Source organism: Saccopteryx leptura, chromosome 2 (assembly GCF_036850995.1).
Source record: "Saccopteryx leptura isolate mSacLep1 chromosome 2, mSacLep1_pri_phased_curated, whole genome shotgun sequence".
Classification (NCBI taxonomy): domain Eukaryota; kingdom Metazoa; phylum Chordata; class Mammalia; order Chiroptera; family Emballonuridae; genus Saccopteryx; species Saccopteryx leptura.
In genome coordinates this window covers 350040051-350058153 of record NC_089504.1, presented here as the reverse complement: position 1 = coordinate 350058153, position 18103 = coordinate 350040051, and the positions used below count along the sequence as shown (strand labels likewise).

The 18103-nt window shown below is 51.5% G+C and overlaps 2 protein-coding genes across 7 annotated transcripts in view; one reads left to right on the top strand and one right to left on the bottom strand.

Annotated features, from left to right (window-relative positions):
* The window catches only part of SPOP (speckle type BTB/POZ protein), a 78271-nt gene extending 76810 nt beyond the window's left edge, over window positions 1-1461 (top strand). For all 4 annotated transcript variants that reach the window (XM_066364495.1, XM_066364492.1, XM_066364493.1 and 1 more), the window contains one exon: window positions 229-1461. In XM_066364495.1, the coding sequence (XP_066220592.1) occupies window positions 229-373 (145 nt within the window). In that variant the 3' untranslated portion in view covers window positions 374-1461. The remainder of the gene's footprint in view (window positions 1-228) is intronic.
* ABI3 (ABI family member 3) overlaps window positions 1-18103 on the bottom strand; it is a 523965-nt gene that overhangs the window by 197549 nt on the left and 308313 nt on the right. The window lies entirely within an intron of this gene.

The following is an 18103-nucleotide window of genomic DNA, read 5'->3' as shown; positions in this document are numbered from 1 at the left end:
TGTAATTGGTAATATAGTGGCTCAAAGTCCTGGTTTTCAGCCACAAGCTGGTCAGCTGTCTGCACATTGTCTAACAAGTGAATGTTCATGCATGTTAAGAATTTTCTGTCTGAGTGTTTCTTGAATTGACACTCTTTGCAGCAAACTGAGATCTTAGGCTATCTAGGTGGCTGTTTAACCCATTCTTCACTCACTCTTTTGATAACCCATCTCTCCACGTTCTCCTAGTCATGCTTCGGATGTCTTGGAGACCTCCGGGTGGAAGTCAATGGTGGTGTCACATCCCCACTTGGTGGCTGAGGCATACCGCTCTCTGGCTTCAGCACAGTGCCCCTTTCTGGGACCCCCACGCAAGCGCCTGAAGCAGTCCTAAGATCCTGCCTGTTGTAAGACTCCGTTTATTTTCCAGAAGCAGCAGCCTCTGTTGCTGCCACTGACCACCAGGTAGACAGCGCAATCTGTGGAGCTTTTACTCTGCTGTGGGGGGAAGACTGCATCATGGCCCCAGACTTTTAAACACACTAAATAAACTTGGGGGAAACGGGGGGGAGGGAAGGGCTGGGGCCTCGGGGCCGTTCATCCCGATGAGAACCCTGTTGCTGCGTCACTGTGTTCCCTTGGGCCTGGCCGAGTGCGGCCCGGTGGGGCTCGGTGTGGGCGTGGTCCCGAGGACGCCCCAGCCGGGCGCTTGGAGAAACCTGCCTGCGTCTGACTGAGCAGGACACGTCGTCAGGCGCCGGAGCAAAGAGGAAAGAAAAGAAGGACGTTTAGTTTTAAGAGAAGGGGAAAGAAAAGGAAAGAAGAAAGGATTTTTGCAGAATTTCTCAAAGATCAGTTTGTGGATTCCAGTACTATTTATATTGAGAGAAATTTCAGTTTCATCCGACTGTGCTGAAACTTGGATATTTGTGATAACTCCTCACCACCATTACAAGTATCAGAAGAGCTCTCTTGTTGTTAGCACTTATTGTTTGCAAGAACAGAATAAATCCTTTTATCCCTTTATGAAAAATGACAAGTAAAGGCGAAAGGGGAAGGAGGTTATTTGATCTGGAAGATGAGTGTTCTGATGTGGTGGCTTTTGCAAAAAATCTTTATTGGTGTTGAAAACTGGAAAAAAAATTTCACCCAGAATTCATACTGTCTTGACAAGAACTATGGTTCTCTGTTTTTAGATATTGTGGAAAATGTTTCTTTGGCATTTTTCTCTGGTTTTATTTCTCCTTCCTCCCCCCCCCCCCCTTTTCTAAAAAAAACCCAACAAAACAAAAAGAAAAGGAAATTTTATTATTAACGCTGTGTGGAAAAAGTCCCAGCGCCCATTGCTCAGCTGTTCGTACCTGCGCCTGCGTAGGAGCCAGTCCTGTTCCTTCCACTTCGCCCCTCTTCGTATAGGGGAGAACTTCCAAATGTTAATTTTTTTCTTTTTGAAAATATAAATAATGACTATTTTGTACTGTGTGGTATCTCTGGTCTTTTGTTTCACTCATCTGGTTTGTCTTTGGGGTCTGAGCCCCGTCAGGGATTTTGCAGGCCTAGTTTGATCCTGCAGTTTGCAGAGATGATGTTTGAAATGTCGGAGCGGTGCACATTTATTGCATCTGCCTAATCTCAAGTTTCCTTGGTGAATTACCAGCATCTGCCAGTCTCCTGCCCTTCTTGAGTCTCTCCCAGTCCACATCCTGCAGGCCAGGGATCAGGCTCCTGCCTCTGCCAAGGCAAGCACCAGAGTGGCCGCACCCGACACGTTTTAAGATCTACTTTCAAGTGCCCTTTCTAGTGAAATATAAAAGGATCGAGGGGACGTGAATGTGGAGATTAAATAAAGGGAAATGATTATCTCTGACTGGTTCTGTCACCGATTGATGTGTTTTCAGAAAAGGTAACGTCTGAAACCCCGCGAGCCACCGAGCGTGCTCTGGGCAGCTCCTCCACCTGTCTCCGCCCCGTGCGGCCGGACAGCGATGCAATGGAAAACGCCTTGGCCGTCTGGCCAGTGTATGTGTTATTTGACCTTTATGGAAACATGGCATGGTCCACCTTCCATTTCCCTTTGGTGACTTTAGCCTTTGCGAATATTCCGATTTTCATTGATCTTGTCACCCCGGGAATGGAGTAAGTAGGATCTATTATCTGTATAATCAAAGACAGGATTTGCTTACTGGAAACTAAGCACTCATTGCACTTTGTAGTTTCCACCTGAGCATCACCTGTGTTAGGAAGTGCCCAGTTCTGTGTGTTTTGGCTGCTGTCCCTGTGCCCTCACCTCCCAGACCAGCACACAGCTCCGGGGACCAGGGCACACAGCCCCCTCTCCCCACATTGTCTCTCAGGTAGCGCCTTTGCTCAGCAGTTCTCAGTTTCCGGTGAACCTCCCGTGCGCAGTATCGCCATTTGAACTCCCCAACAACTTGGTGAGTGCGGTAGGACAGGTGATAAATAGCATCTTCCCATTTTAGAGATGGGAGAAGTGGAAATCCAGAGAAGTCAAGTGACATGCCTAAGGACACAGAACTGTTGAGTGACAGCCCTTCTAATGCAGAACCCTGAAAAGATTGTCAGTAACGGTAGGAAGTTCCTTTCCTGAAACGTTTAGGTATGAAATCTGAGCTAAAGCTTCCTTCCTGTGGGAACGGCAGAGCAAAGCTCTGGAAGGGTGCCTTTCCTGGCTTGCTCTTCAGAGGCTCCAGGAGGACGAACTCGACTTGAGATCTGCTTTCTTCCTCATTCGCAGACAGCAGCAGGGCTGGGGCTGGTGGGCTCGGGAACGTGTCCTCAGGAGGACAGCGATCCTGGCATGTCATGTCGCTTCTGGCCGCATGAAGGTCTCCCTGGGGTTTTCCAGTGTTTGTGGAATTGCTGACCTGGGAGTTTCACTGTGGCTACAGCTGCTAGGGTCTCAGGTACAGGAGGAGCTACTCCGTGCTTCTCCTGTCATTAGTATGTTATTTCTGGACATGTTTGTTTTTGTTTAAATGATACAGTTGAAGCCATCTGGTTGTGACAACATCAGAGCCCCGGCATACTGTTCGTAAACCTCCCACTGCCACCACCCCCTCCCTTAGCTCCCCCACATCTAAAATTTAATTCAAGTTAACTCCACAATCTGGGGCATGTGCTGTCACTGCAGAGATGTCCGTGCCAGTGGAACAGTTGGAGATTTCAATTCCACAAGGATATGGCTTACTTATCAAAACAATATTTCAGGCAAGTAGTTTCATGGACCCTTTGGTGTTGCTGTTTCAGGTCCAAATAGCATATCTGACGTCACTCGCCAGCTCCCCTACTCGCCTGTGTTAACACCCCTCCCCACCCCACCTTATCCCTGTACCTGGACATGGATACAGATGAGCTGTCCACAGAGAACTGTTCCCCTTCTCTGGGTGGAAACTAAACCTCTTGTTATTGGGTGTCTCAAACACCTTTATGGGTTTTAACAATTTAGGAAAGAGATTCCTCTTTTCCTTATCACTGGTAAGACAGCTGACTTTTTAAGCCTTTAGCACTCATTGGTTGATTCTTGTATGTGCTTGACTGAGGATCGAACCTGTGACCTTGATGTATCAGGATGATGCGCTAACCGACTGAGCTACCTGGCCATGGCAAAGAGATTCCCCTTTAAAAAAAAAAAAACTCTAGCCAGGGACATTAAGATCTTTTCTTAGGCCAAAAGATCTCTGGCTTGACCACCACTCTGCGTATTTATTTATAAATCTGGTTGAAACCAATTATGGATTCTCCATATTGTGGGAGCCCTGTGCAGATGAAAGGCAGCAGCTTGTCTGTTTAAGAGCAAAACAACAAACAGAGGAGGAGTTGAGCCGCACTTTGAAACTGACTGTTGCTTTGTTCTGGTTCCTCAACTCCTATAAAAGAACAACTAAATTCCCCCAACATGACTGTATTGGATCCTTTGGTTTATCTTTGTCAAAAACAAATTCTTGGCTAGGGCCCAGTCTTATTTTCCACAATTAATTATCCTTTTAATCAGCCTGGGCCCAGTGTTTCCTTCCTTTATCTCATGACTTTTCACTGAACTCTGCCCTACGTCGTTTAGATTCATTTCTAATGGTTTGCCAGCTAATCTAACATTCAGGTGAGTATCCGTGGCCTGCTCTTTATGTATGTGTATGCGCAAAGCGGATGCGTTTTCCCCCTTTTAATTTCAGAGGTGCCTGCGTCACATTGGGGCCTTTGACCCAGTAGGTGGACACCTCATGGAGACAGTGAGCGAGAAAGCACATGTAGGACGATCAGTATTTGGGATAATGAGCTGGGAGAACCAGCAGCTTTGACCTCCAGACGAGAGTGGAAACTTGAATGTTGACTGATGGGATTTTTGTGCCTCGAAGCCATTAGCAAGATGGTCACTCCCCATCTGTAAATCCTGGGATGCTGGAGTGGAAGCGGGCATGCGGAATACTGTTGGGTTCTGATTCCTGCAACTCTGGTAAGGACAAAGTTTAGACTTCAAGGAATTCAAACAACGGAAATGATTAACGAGTTGAAGGGGACCAGCTCTAGGGGGGGAAATGTTAAGATACAATAGACGTGACTCGAATTGGGGAATGTAGCACCCGACCACAGTTTGCAGGTCTCACGGGAGTTTTGAACACTTGCGGGCTTGTCTTGTGCAGCTCCCGTTCATCCCAATCGTAGAGCTTGGGAAGGTGATAATGTGACTTCCTCAAGGTCACTCAACCTGGCTCTGAGCCAAGAAGCAAAGGAATAGTTTTGGGCTTAGGACCAAAGAGAAAGTGAAAACCCAGGCATTTGCCTGGCACTAAAGGCCATACCTGCTCCTCTTGCTCAGTGGAAGTGGGAGTTTCAGTCCCCTCTGACCCTTGAAGGCGAGCTCTTGACAAACTGAAGGGCAAAAAGGGACCCCGACCTAGTTCACCTTCCTTCCATGTCTGAGAAAATAGGCATCAAGAAAAGTGAAATGACCGACTCGAGGTCACAGAAATGAGAACTCGGCCGGTGACTCAGCAAACAATGACTGAACCCCTAGAAGGTGCCAAACACTGGGAGGCTAGGGTTGAGGGGGAGGGTAGGATTTCTGCTCTGTTGCTTGAGGCTAATGGAGGAGGCCCGGGAATGACCCAGAAACAAAGCAGAGGTCATGGCATTGAGGACTGAGAAGGTGCTGAATTTGGCTGTAAGGAGGTCAGTGGTTACCTTAGAACCGCTTCTGGCAAATGGTGGAGGCAGAAGCCAAGGCTGAGGAGAAGGTAAGTAAACAGACTGAGTATAAGCTACTCTTTCCAGAAGTTTGGCAGGGAGAGAGGAAAGGAATTTCTCCCACCCATTCTTAAGAACTTATGTCTCAATTTAGTCAACACATTTATTTTTATCTAGAAGTCATGGCATACAGGTTGTTCCATAAAATCACAGACACTTTCATAACTGGCACTTGTAATAAAAGTCATGTTTATAGACTAATTATATCTTAAGTAGAGAAAACAATCATCTTCAACCCTAACACGATTTTGAGAAGGGTTTCCTGAAGACAGATACGTTTCTATACTTCAACCTAGCCGTCTCCCACATAAAGGTTTGTTTTGCACTTACTATAAACCCTTAAAGTGTTTTCATGAGCCAGTGGCTTGGTTCACATCCCCAAAATATAAGCCCTGATTGGTAGCATTTGTCATTTTCATGGTGTAAAGACTCCCACCACAGCCCGTTTCATTTCCAGACATCACTGGGCACAGAATGGGCGAGGGATGCGCAGCTCACCATTGAGTATTTCTACCATACAGATAAGTAGACGTATATAAATCACCTCAAGCACACAAATAGCAATGTGCAAAATAATCAGGAAGAGATGAATTTTGAGCATTACATCGGCGACTAATTGTTAATACAGTTTAGTTTTCAGTCGACCGTTCAACAACAAGCGCTCGAAATTCCTGAAAATTTAACAACTGACTCTGGAGAGCCAGTGTAAACCAGCTCCAACACCCCACTCCCTGTGAGGGCAAGTGTTTCCGCCAACATCTGTGCACCTCGGTACTTCCTGATACCCCACAGCGCGTTCAAGTGCACTTCCCTAGTTTAAAGGTAGAGTGACACCTATAAATAAGCCAACATTTTGAGACATGAACCAAGTCATATTACATATTTTAATATCTCTGGTTAAATAAACATTTTAAATATCTTTTAACAGTGTCGGAAGTGTGTGTAGTATTGAAGCACTAATGAAAAATGGGCATCTCCCCTGACACATCCAATATCATCCTCAGTCAATCCGGGGGTTGTGGTCTCCACAGCGTGTATGTCCCTCCTGCCACCATCACCTCTGCACACAGAGAGGAAAACGAGGAGAGACGGGGGCACTTGAGAGGGGTCAGCCTACAAGTAGGCGGTCTGTAGGGTCTTCTCCACCCACCAAAGTTTTAATAACTGTGCCTGGGTTTGGCCTTTTAAGAATGAATTTTTAGCCTGACCTGTGGTGGCGCAGAGGGTAAAGTGGCAACCAGGAACCCCAAGGTTGCTGGTTTGAAACCCCGGGCTTGCCTGGACAAGGCCCATAGGAAAAGCAACTATGAGTTGATGCTTCCTGCTCCCCCCCCCCCCCCCGCCCCAACCTTTCTCTCTCCTCTAAAATCAATAAAAATCTAAAAAAAAAAAATTTTTTAAAGAAGTTTTAGAACCTTTTCTGTTTCCTTTGCTAGTAATTCACTTCCACATTTGCTATATGATGTGCCAGGGACTGCTAGTTTCTAGGGATAGCCAGTGAGTAAAATCGCTCCCTGCCTTCATTGGAACTTCGCCTCTAATGGGGAGGTAGTGTCCTTAGTAATCCCCAAAATATATAATGGGCAATGACCCCAGATGGTCCATCCCTGGGGAGTTCTCTGAAAGAAATGGACAGGCCATGGTTAGAGCCTGTGAGTGGGAAATTCATCTCATCTGGGAGACCCAGAAAGGCTTCCCAAAGAAAACAGCTTCTGAAAGGGCTGAAGCAAGAGGAGCTGTCAACTTGGAAATGTTGGAAGAGGCACAGTCCTCACAAAAGACATCGCATACATTAAGCCCCGAGTCGAGTGAGCTCTGAGCCCCGAGGAGGCTGGGGAGGAGGCTGGGCTGCTGCAGTGCGGAGAGGCCTGAGCAAGTTAGAAGCCAGTCTGGATAGAGTCATCTTCTACTTTTTATTCATTTTAGAAAGGAGCGAGAGAGAGAGAGAGAGAGAAAGAGGGGAGGAGCAGGAAGCATCAACTTTCATATGTGCCCTGACCAGACAAGTGCAGGGTTTTGAACCCGTGACCTCAGTGTTCCAGGTCAACGTTTTATCCACTGCGCCACCACAGGTCAGGCAAGTTAGAAGCCAGTCTGACAGCACCTTCCTAGGTCATTTTTGGACCTTATAGGTCTTATACTAACAGTAGCAGGAAAAATCACTAAGTTTTAAGCAAGAGGGGGTGACAAGAGTTTCATTTTAAGATCTTTAGCTAGACTATAGAAAAGTTAATGTTGGCCCTTTCTGGTTGGCTCAGTGGTAGAGCATCAGCCCAGCATGTGGAAGTCCTGGGTTCAATTCCTGATCAGGGCACACAAAGGAAGCGACCATCTACTTCCTCACCCCTCCCCCTACTTCCCTCCCCCTTCTCTCTTCCTCTCCTGCAGACTTGGCTCATTTGAGTAAGTTGGCCCCAGGCACTGAGGATGGCACCATGGCCTTGCCTCAGGCACTGAAATAGCTCGGTTGCCAAGCAATGGGTAATGACCCCAGATGGGCAGAGCATCGCCCCCTAGTGGGCTTGCTGGGTGGATCCCGGTTGGGGTGCGTGCAGGAGCCTGTTTCTCTGTCTCCCTGCCTCACACTTAATTAAAAAAGAAAGAAAGAAAAAAAAGTTAATGTTGGGAGTAGGAATGGAGGAAGGCAGGAGATAATGCATTGAATGAGGGCGGTGACAGAGCTGGGAAAGCACAGATATATTTGAGAAGTTTAGGGGGAAAATTTGGCAGCACTGGGTAGATGGGATAGAGTAAGGATGAAGAGGTGACTAGACCTGACCAGGCGGTGGCGCATTAGATAGAGCGTCGGACTGGGATGCGGAGGACCCAGGTTCAAGACCCCGAGCTCGCTAGCTTGAGCGCGGGCTCATCTAGTTTGAGCAAAGCTCACCAGCTTGGACCCAAGGTTGCTGGCTTGAGCAAGGGGTTACTCGGTCTACTGAAGGCCCGCAGTCAAGGCACATATGAGAAAGCAATCAATGAACAATAAGGTGTCGCAACGAAAAACTGATGATTGATGCGTCTTATCTCTTTCCGTTCCTGTCTGTCCCTATCTATCCCTCTCTGACTCTCTATTAAAAAAAAAAAAAAAAAAAAAAAAAGAGGTGACTAAGATGGAGTCACCAAAATAGAGACCAGTGGGAATATAAACAGGCTTGATGGAGATTAGATCACTTGTCTTATTTTACTTGATTATGAGATGCCTTGAGAAATCCAAAAGGAGGCGTCAAAGGGGCTGTTGAATTTCTGAGCCTAGAACTCCGAGGAGAGGTGGAGACTGGACAGAAGATTCTGGGGAGACACTGGTTTACGGGTGTAACTGAAGTCCTGGGACACACTGGATCCCAAGGACTGCCAAGTGAGGTGAGGGGTCCAGGACCAAATCCTAAAGAACTCTTCTATTTAAAGGCCAGGACAGGACGATAAGCCACAAAGGAGAAGGAGAAGTGGCAAAAGATAGGAAGAAAATAATAGAAATGAAGAGAACCAAGCCAAATTGTTGAAAGTATCAAATGCTGTAGAACAGGCAAAAGAATTTTGAAATTCCCATTGGAATAAACATCATGAAAGTCATTGGTGACTTTAGCCAGAAACATTTCAGGGAAGGGACCCCGGATGGGGTATGGTGAGGAGTGAGTGGGAGGTGAGGACGAAGACGGAGCGCAGGGAAGTGTCTGAGGTATAGCTGAAAAGGGAGGGACAAAGTTGGCTCCGGAACAGCAGGAGGGAAGGAGGTGTTTTATTTTTTCCTATAGAAAGAAAGCCAGGTGAGCATATTTACAGCTGGTAGGAAGGGTCCACTAGAGAGCAGCTAATCTGTGCCCTGGGGCTCTGACTGGGCTGAGGGAGGGAGACAGGACACCTTTTTTGGTTGTGAGAACTGCAGAAACAAGTGGGTTTGTTCGATAGCGGGAAGTTGAGCAAGTTTGTATCTGGTGGTGTGTATGTTTTTCAGTGTTAAGTGAGAAATAAGATCGGTGACTGAGGATTCCTGGAAAGGGTGGCGAGCTGAGGTGAGATATCAGCTGCTGTTGGGGAGGAATTGGTAGGAGTGAAGGCTGCACTCAGGGTCCAGCCCAGCGTGGTGTTTGCAGAGCACAAATAGCATCTGGAGTCCAGGAATCTGGCTCTTGACCTCCCACCACACTTATGATCCTGATGAAAGTACTTGCCTGTGTGAGTCTTAGTTTTCTCATCTGCGAAATGGGCTCATCTCATAGAGTTCTCCTGGCAAATTAATGAGAAAGTACATGTCCAGTCCTTAACACAGTGACTGCTATTGAACAAGGGCTCCAGAATGCTAAACTGATGCTAATAGTGTTGTTACTGCTTTTCATTCTCGTTGGCTCTAACCTAAGCTCTCTGTAGTCTTTTGAGTCTTATTTCTTTTAGGATTTCTTGGGTTGGAATCGAAATCTGTGATGAGACACTGAAACAGGTCCCTTTAGGAATGTGGGAATCTCCCAGAGCAGGAGAACCCGCGGAGGAGGAATTCTGGGGGCTCTGAGGCTCCTACCTGCTGTAACGCGCGGAGGACGGGCGTCCACAGAGGTCTCCGATCCACCTGCGCCGAATCTCTCAGTCACCTGCAATAACGTCATCCTTCATCTGTGATCATCACTGTCACCACTGGTACAATCTCTGAAAGCTAGCAGTGCCTGACACGAGGCATCGCAGCGAGGGAGGTAGGAGGTGAGGCAGAAGCACTTCAGCCCAGAGGTGTGAAACCAGGCTTGGAGAGAGGACGGAACTAACCCGGGGACCCAGGAGCCCTGCTTCTGGGCTGTGGCCGCCTCCGAGGGGCCAGGGGAAGACACGTGACGCACACCTGCTCAATCAAGCCCATCTTGCCTACACTTTATTTTCTTTAGCTTCTTTTTTCCTTCCTTTTCTACCCCGATCTTCCCTTCTCCAGCAGCATGGAAGGCTCCCATTTATTTTTCTCCTGCTTTCCTTTCCCTACCTCCAGTCCTGCTCACTAGAGTGACATCCTGAGCCTGATCCTGCCGCATTAAAAACAAAAAAAACCCACAACTGCCTACAACGAGCCCTCCAGTGCTGGTCTCCGCTGAGATGTGGCAGATGGCAGAGCCTGACTGAGCAGCGGCAGGCCCCTCCTCTCCCAGGCCGGGAGCTGCCAAGACTGGTAAACGGGGCACTTAGATACCTTTCCACTCTGTATCCCTCACTGCCCCCCAGTTTCCCCAAACCAGCGTCATTCTCACACTGCAGATGCCGCCCGGCAGGGTTCAGCTGCCTCCTGACCTGTGTGTCTCCTCTTCTCCCTGTCCTTGTGAAAGACACCCACGGTAGATGTTCAGTTTGTGAACCCAGATTTACTGGCCGGGCCCTGTGTGTGGACCCCATGTACCTGGCCCTCCTCCAAGTGTGGAAGAAACGGGTCATGCACAGCCCAGTCCCCAGGGACTCACTCTCGGGCGCAGCCCAAGCTGGGCACTTGTCTCACACTTGGTTGCCAGGGTTGCCAGCAAGGGACCACACAGGCCATCCAGGTTGATGAGAAATTGATCTGTTGGTGGAGGTGATCAGAATATGGGGCAGGGGGAGAAATCAGGACAGGTGGGGTGGGGTATGGGGCCAGGACTGCGTCAGGAGGGGCCCTCAGCCCTGGGGGTGCGCTTGGCTGCCTGGGTGTTAAACTCTGTGCTTCTAAATAAAGACCCTGTGACCACCTGCGTTGTCTGAGCCTTGTGTTGTGCTTCCGGGTAGAGGTCCCGGGCGGGGGCGGGGGGACTGCACACAGGAACCCCTCAGTGTGCCACGGGTTTCTCGAGTGTAGAAGTGAGGTTCTGGGCCCCAGAACAGTAGGAATGCAACCAAGGGCCCAGTTTCTTGGCCAGAATCAAGGAAAAGGAAAGTAGATTCCTTTGTATAACTGTCATCTTGTCATCTTCTGTAGACAGGACAGAATTCCCACCTTCCCTATGGGGTTTCTCCTGCACATTCTTCCTGCAGCAAGAACGAGTGCCCGCAGCCATCCCTCTCCCTCCCGCCTCCGGGCGTGGCCGGGACCCAAGGGCGCAGTGTGGGATGGCTCTCAGAGCAGCTGGCCTCCAGCTCTGTCCCTGTGCCAAACACAGTTCCAGCTGCTTTCCTCGCTCCAACTCACCACAGCCCTCTGGCAGGTAGACATCATCCTCCTGTTACAGATAAGGGAAACTGAGACACAAAGGTGTGCAGTCACTTGCCCAAGGTCTCCAAGGAGGCACCCTGGCTCCGGAATCCATGTTCTCAACCACAGTGCTGCACAGCCTGCCCAGAAAGGAGAGAGAGAGCAGCCCTCCCGCTTCGGGGAGGCCCTGGTATGTGTGAACCCCAGGAGGGGGGGGGATGGAGTTAGATAGCAATAGCCCTACACTGATGTAATGCCACTGTTGACAGGGCCAGGCTGCTCCTCACAGTCACCGGTGAGCAGGTGGGGGAGCAGTGCCACCCCAAACCCAGGGAGGCGAGGTGACTAGATCAAGATCACATGACAGCTAAGACTCAAGCCCGACTCCCTTCAAACATAATCATAGCTGGGCATAGTCTTGCTCTGACCCCCAGGGGTGCCTAGGCTCCTTGGGACTGAGCAGGCCGCTCTTTCCCAGGTGGGACCACCCCACAAGCCATGAAAGGGGCCTGGGGCAAGGAAGCCTGCTATGAAGGAAAGAGTAGCTACTGGGTTAGGAGCTGGACACCCTGGCTTTTTTTCTTTTTTCCATTTGGGGAGATAGACTTCCACGTGCATCCTGACCAGGACCCACCTGGGCCTATCCTCTACCCATCTCTGGCCATGCTCACAACCAAGCTATTTTTAGTGCCTGAGGCGGAGGTTCCACAGAGTCATTCTCAGCACCCTGGCCTGATGCACGCAAACCAATGGAGCCATGGCTGCGGGAGGGGAAGACAGAAGAGAGAGAGAGAAGAAGGAGGGGGGGGGTGGAGAAGCGGATGGTCACTTCTCCTGTGTGCCCTGAATGGGAATCGAACCTGGGACATCCACACTCCAGGCCAACATTCTACCACTGAGCCAGCCGGCCAGGAGTGGCCCTGGCTTTTTTTTATGACTGTCAGTGTCCCCCACTGTGTCCCAGGAGCTAACCTGGGTCTCTTCTAGCCAGAGGCCCTGGGAGTGTTGGAATATGACGGTACAGTAGCTTGTCCTCCTGTTGTCACCTCCTCTCCCCAGCTTCATCCTGACACAGCACCCAACAAGGCCTATTGGGATGACACCCCCCCCCCCCGTCCCCTCGCCCCAGAGAATGTAGTGTGCAGGGCGCCTGGGCTCAGACAGCTCACTAGATACGCCTCACAAGGACCTCCTGTCTCTGGGGAGTCTCTAGACCGACTGGACTGGGTCACATAGCCCCTGCTCATGGAGTCTCCAACCTGAGCACGCTGAGGGGGAGACAGCTTCTCTGTCCAGTGGGGGACACCCACATTTCTGGCTGTCCCCAAACTGGCAAGCACATAGCAGTTCAGACTCGGCTGGAGTCAGAAAGAGGAGCAGGCTCTTGAGAGAGGGCCGTGGGTGTGAGGGGACCCAGAGGAAGCAAGGCAGGTGTCGCGTTGGGACCAGATGCTGGAAGGGAGGATGGGAGGGGGATGGTGGGAGGGGGGGGCGGAGAGCAAACGCCCTGAAGCCTGGTGGGGGCCTGTTCAATAGAGCAGACTACAGAGCCTCCCGGCATCAGCTTCGAAGGAGAACTTTAGGTTGGAGTGGTGAGACCAAGTGACTCCTGTTCTTCCCCTGAGTTTCTCCTTCCTCATGGGGTGTCTTCAACTCGAGCCACTGACATCACTCTGGCCCCAATAGGTCATTTCCTTTTAGGCAATGGCTCAAGTGTGAGCCAAAACCTTTTCCTCTGGACCTACTGACACCACGGAGACCAGCTGGGACTTATAGAGGCTTTATTGAACAGTATTTGTTGAATGAATAAGTACTAAGAGAACAGAAGGGTATTAACGTATGATGTTCGCAAGGCTTAAAAATAGCCCAGCTCAGAGAGTCCGGGCTTCAGAATCTGCTCCTGTCGAGACTTGGCAGCTCTGGCCTGGCCTGGGTTCCCTCCTTCTGCCTTCAGAGGGAGGAGCCAACGGAAGCCTGGCGCCAAGGAGGGGGTGTCCTCCTAGTCCCCAGGAAACAACATGGCCCCTCTGAAGCCCACCTAGTCACTCCCTTTCATCCCACTCCCCAGGTGGATGTCCAGGTTTGCAGGAGCATGGCTCTCCTTTGCTGGGTGTAGAGGTACCTCTGTTTCTGAAGCTGGGGCAGTTTGGGAGGAATCAGAACCATGCCTGCTCCTCCCCAGGATCCTGGGCAGGGCCAACGTCTCAAGAGAGCTCAGACCTGAGTTTAAACAGTCTGCGCTGGTCTCAGTGTAAACACCAAACCAGGATTGGCAGCTTCAGGCTCAAGAGCCTGGTACTCTGCTCCCAAAGGCCTGCTTTGTCCCACACCCCACTTGGCTATCCACTAAGCTAGAAGCACGGGCCTCACTAGCTGGCCCGGGCAGTGTGTGCCCACATGGGTGGGACAGATGCCTCCCAACCCCAGGTTCCTGAAGTGATGGAAGGGCACCAGTACTCTGCCCTGTCAACCATGCCCCTCCCGCCACAGGCCCCCTTCTGCATTGGACTTCCAAAGCTGTGTTGTCGCAGGTAATTAAAGGGTTTTAATTAAATTAGGCTCCCATCTGGCTGGGATCAGTCAGGCCCTTAACGAGGATTGTGTGTCACCAATCCAGAATGTGGGTGGGGACTCAGACGCGTGGGGGCTGAATTTGGGGACTAGAGGCCTTTCAGAAGGATAGAGAAGCCTCCCGAGCCCCTCGGCGGCTCCCTGCCATGCGGTGGCAAGTGGTTCTGCCTCCAAAAATGGAGGCCGAATGTCCTGATGCTGGAGAGAGGGTGGACCTGATTTCCCATGTGTGTTCTTGTCTGTGAGTCTTTAAAAACCGCGGCAATGCGGCAAGATATGCGAGCTCTATTTCATTTCTGCAGGTGAGGAAACTGAGGTCCACAGAAGGGCAGTGCTCAAACACGTCCTTTGTATCAGGTGGAACTAGATTTAACTCCTAGAAATGGAGACCCAATAAGATAGAAACTTGACAGAAATAAGATAGAAATTGGATTCTCCTCTCACAATGAAAGTCTGAAGGTAGGTAGCCTGGGGCCAGTATGATATTTCTAGCCCATAAATTTTTCAGGGAACAAGTTTCCAGTTGTTTCTAGGCTATATATAGGTCTTATTCTCATAGTCCAAAACGGCTGCTAGAGCTCCAGCAATCACATACATATTCCAGGCAGCAGGATGGAAAATGAAACAAAGAAGTGCCAAACTGTCTTAAGATTTCTGGAAGTTGCCAAATAACCCTTTTGCTTATGTCACTCTTAGTCACATGGCCACAACTTGGCACAAGGGAGGCAGAGAATGTATTCATTTCAGGAATTCATGTGCCCAGCTAAAACAGAGGATTGTATTACTAGGGAGAAAGGGGGAATGAATATTATGAAACAATTAGTGGTCTCTGCCACATTCATTATGGGTCAGAACCAGGACAGGAACCCAAGTCTCCTCCTCTAGCCTGGGCCCTTTCACCTAGTCACCCCAGGAGCAAGGCTGAAGTTAACCTCCACCGATCTCCAAAAACCAAGGGGAGGAAGTAACATTTGTTGAACAACTCATTTAATTTTCCTGACAATGCTCCAAGGGAGGTAGACTCTAGTTTTTCACATAAGGAGGCTCTGGGAGATTATGTCATTTGTCCGAGCCACCCAGCTAATAAATTACAGACCCACGTTGCCAGTTCATTGGCAGCCTCTGTGGTTCAGGAAGTGCCAGCTTGTCCCCTGGGGCCATCCAGCCAGGTGGCCCTGAGATGATGAACCGGGAGACTTTGAACCAGGCATCTTTTGCTTGGATTGTTACCAGGTCAGGCTTTGAACTTGGCAGGCCAAAAGGAAAAAGCGTCCCCTGTGGGACCAGCTGCCAGCCCCCTGCTGCTGAGTGCCAGGTCTCTGCTGGCATTTGTGCCTGGTGATGGCGGCAGCTGTGACTCTAGGACTTTGGCATAATCAGCAGGTGCCACCCCCCCTGATCTGGCTGCTGCCTAGTGGAGCTGGTGGGGCCTCTCCTCACCCAGCACCCCAGCCCCTGGTTCTCCTGACAGTACCGTGAGCCTCCACTTCATAGGGAGTAACCTCTCCCTCTCCCACCCCCAGCCATGACATCGGATCGCTTTCCAACACAGAGCAACTTGATTCATGTGTCCCCCATAAACCCCTCCACATGATCAGTTGATAAGCCAGGTCCCTGGTCACCCCACGACCTTTGGCTGTCTCCACCCCCCACCCACCCCCTTCTCTGAGCTTCCCTGCCCACCCGATGCCTCATGCATCTCTGAGCAATGGGCCCTGCCAAAGGAGTCGGCCACAGGCAAGGTCATGAGCACTGCTGCCAGGGAGGGGGAAGGGGTGACTCAGTTCTTGCTTGCTCATCCCAGGAAAGGAGAATGGGGGGGAGGGAGGAGGCAAGGGGGAGGAAGGACCAGACACCCCTTCACTTTGGCCTTAAGCTTCACCAGGAGCAGGAGGAAGACTTGCTGCCAGTTGACCCGATGCACATTCCCTCCAATTAGCTTCACGGACAGCTGGGAAGATCCACCCCATTAGAGACGGGAGTGCTGAGGCCTGAACACTGCCGGTGCCAAGTCCGAAGGGCAGAGATGTTCTCCAGGTGTTCGGATGCTTAGAAAAGAACAAGCTCCCCTCACCAGCACCACCACCACCACGTCCACATCGCAGTTCTTGCCCTCAGGGAAACTCCAGTCTGATGAGGAAGGCACAGACCCTGGCCCAAGGGCTCCCCAGTCGGATGGGGAGATACCATGCTATGAACTCAAAGAGCCCCTGGTCTGGTAGGCTTGTCCTAGGGGCTCCACTCAGATGGAGGGGACAAGGACCTTCCCTGGGGCAGCCCCCAGGGGGGCTGAGCAGTTGGGGGAGCAGGACCACGGGACCAGCAGCCTGGTCACTGCAGGGCAGTGGTGGGGAGGCCAAAGGGTTGGGGTGAATGCAGGACCTAGGGCTTCTCTCTGGGAGCAGAGACAAGCTCCTTCCTGAGCAATCTGCTCTCCTGTGAGTGTTTGAATGGGAAGAGGGGGGTCCATCTCCCACGGGGACGCCATAGACATTGCTCACCAGCGGGGCAGAGGTTGGCACCTTTGTAGCCAGAGGCAGCTGGATGGGCCCCTAACCCCTGTGAGGACCAATGGGGTGCAGGCAGTATGGTGATGGCAAGAACAGTAGAGCCCAGAGGGTGATTCCAAAAGAATGATGATTTTGGAGGACGTGTGTCAGCAAGATCCTCGCTGAGCAGAGCAGCCGGGTGATGGGGAAGGCAGAGAAGGAGAAGCAGGCGGCGGAGTGTGTGTGTGGGAGAAATGGAGTTATTAAGATGAACCCACCCCCTGCGCGGGCAGAACTGTGTGCCAAGCAGGCCGGCCCTCCAGCTGTCGCAGCATCTGGCTCTCCACAGGCGGAGAGGAGCCAGAGGGGGTGGGTCAGGGTGCCCCCAGATCCTGTCGCTAGTTCAGCCAGGCCAGAGAGAGGCGGGCCCAGGGACCACCACTTGCTGCTCGCCCGCTCCGTCCTCCAGGACCCGCGGGGCTGTGGGAGCGGCTCCTGGCTGGTGTCCGGGGGGTGGGCATCTGCAGGGGAGACAGCGTACCAGGTGCTAGCATGCCCAAGCCCCCCCAGGCAGGGCCCAGGCCCCTGGGCCTCTTTGAACACGAAGTACTTGTCTCCGGGGCGGGAAGGGAGAGAGTGGCCATGGAGCAGGGAGAGGTGCCGGTCTCTCATGTTCACGTCTCTGCCCAGGAGAGACGGCCCCGGGAAAGCAGTGTGAGCTCAAGTCCTGTGCCCTTTCTCCGTCACTTCATACAAGGTGGCTGCTGAGGCCCCGTCCAGCCCTGCTCTGCAGTGGGAGGGGGCTTGTTCACGCTGAGTGCCTCTGGTGGCGGGGGCAAGGCACCTTCCCTTCATGCTGGGACTCTTCTAACTGTGGCTGCACGCCAAGAGTGACCCATGGGACCTAAGTGCTGCCCTCCTAGAAGGGGCCCATGGGACCTAAGTGCCGCCCTCCTAGAAGGGGCCCATGGGACCTAAGTGCCGCCCTCCTAGAAGGGGCCCATGGGACCTAAGTGCCGCCCTCCTAGAAGGGGCCCATGGGACCTAAGTGCCGCCCTCCTAGAAGGGGCCCATGGGACCTAAGTGCCGCCCTCCTAGAAGGGGCCCATGGGACCTAAGTGCTGCCCTCCTAGAAGGGGCCCATGGGACCTAAGTGCTGCCCTCCTAGAAGGGGCCCATGGGACCTAAGTGCTGCCCTCCTAGAAGGGGCCCATGGGACCTAAGTGCCGCCCTCCTAGAAGAGCAGACCCAGTGCGACCTCCAGAGAGAACAGTGATCTCGTTTGAGGGCCCAGCCTTCCCCTCGCTGAGTGAGCCAAAGGGCCTAGCCAGCTCTCAGACGCCATCCTGAGGCCCCCTAAGGACTCTGGCAGGAAAGTCTCCGTCTGTCCGCACTCCACCCTGGCCTTTTCCTTCGCTAGCAGCTCATCAGACTGAAAACCCAACACCCCTGATTCTCTGAAAGAACCCTTCCCAGGAGGCTTCCCCAGGAGAAGCAGGTGCGAGTCGCAGCTGGGAAAGAACATCAGAGGTGTGTCTTCGTCCTGGGGAGCCAGAGCCAGAAAGGGACTTGGAGGTCATCTGAGTGCTCCTCAACGTGTGGCCCCAGAGCCAGGAGCACTAGTGTCTACCCAGGCCCTGGTTAGAAAGGAAAATTCTTCTCTTTCTTT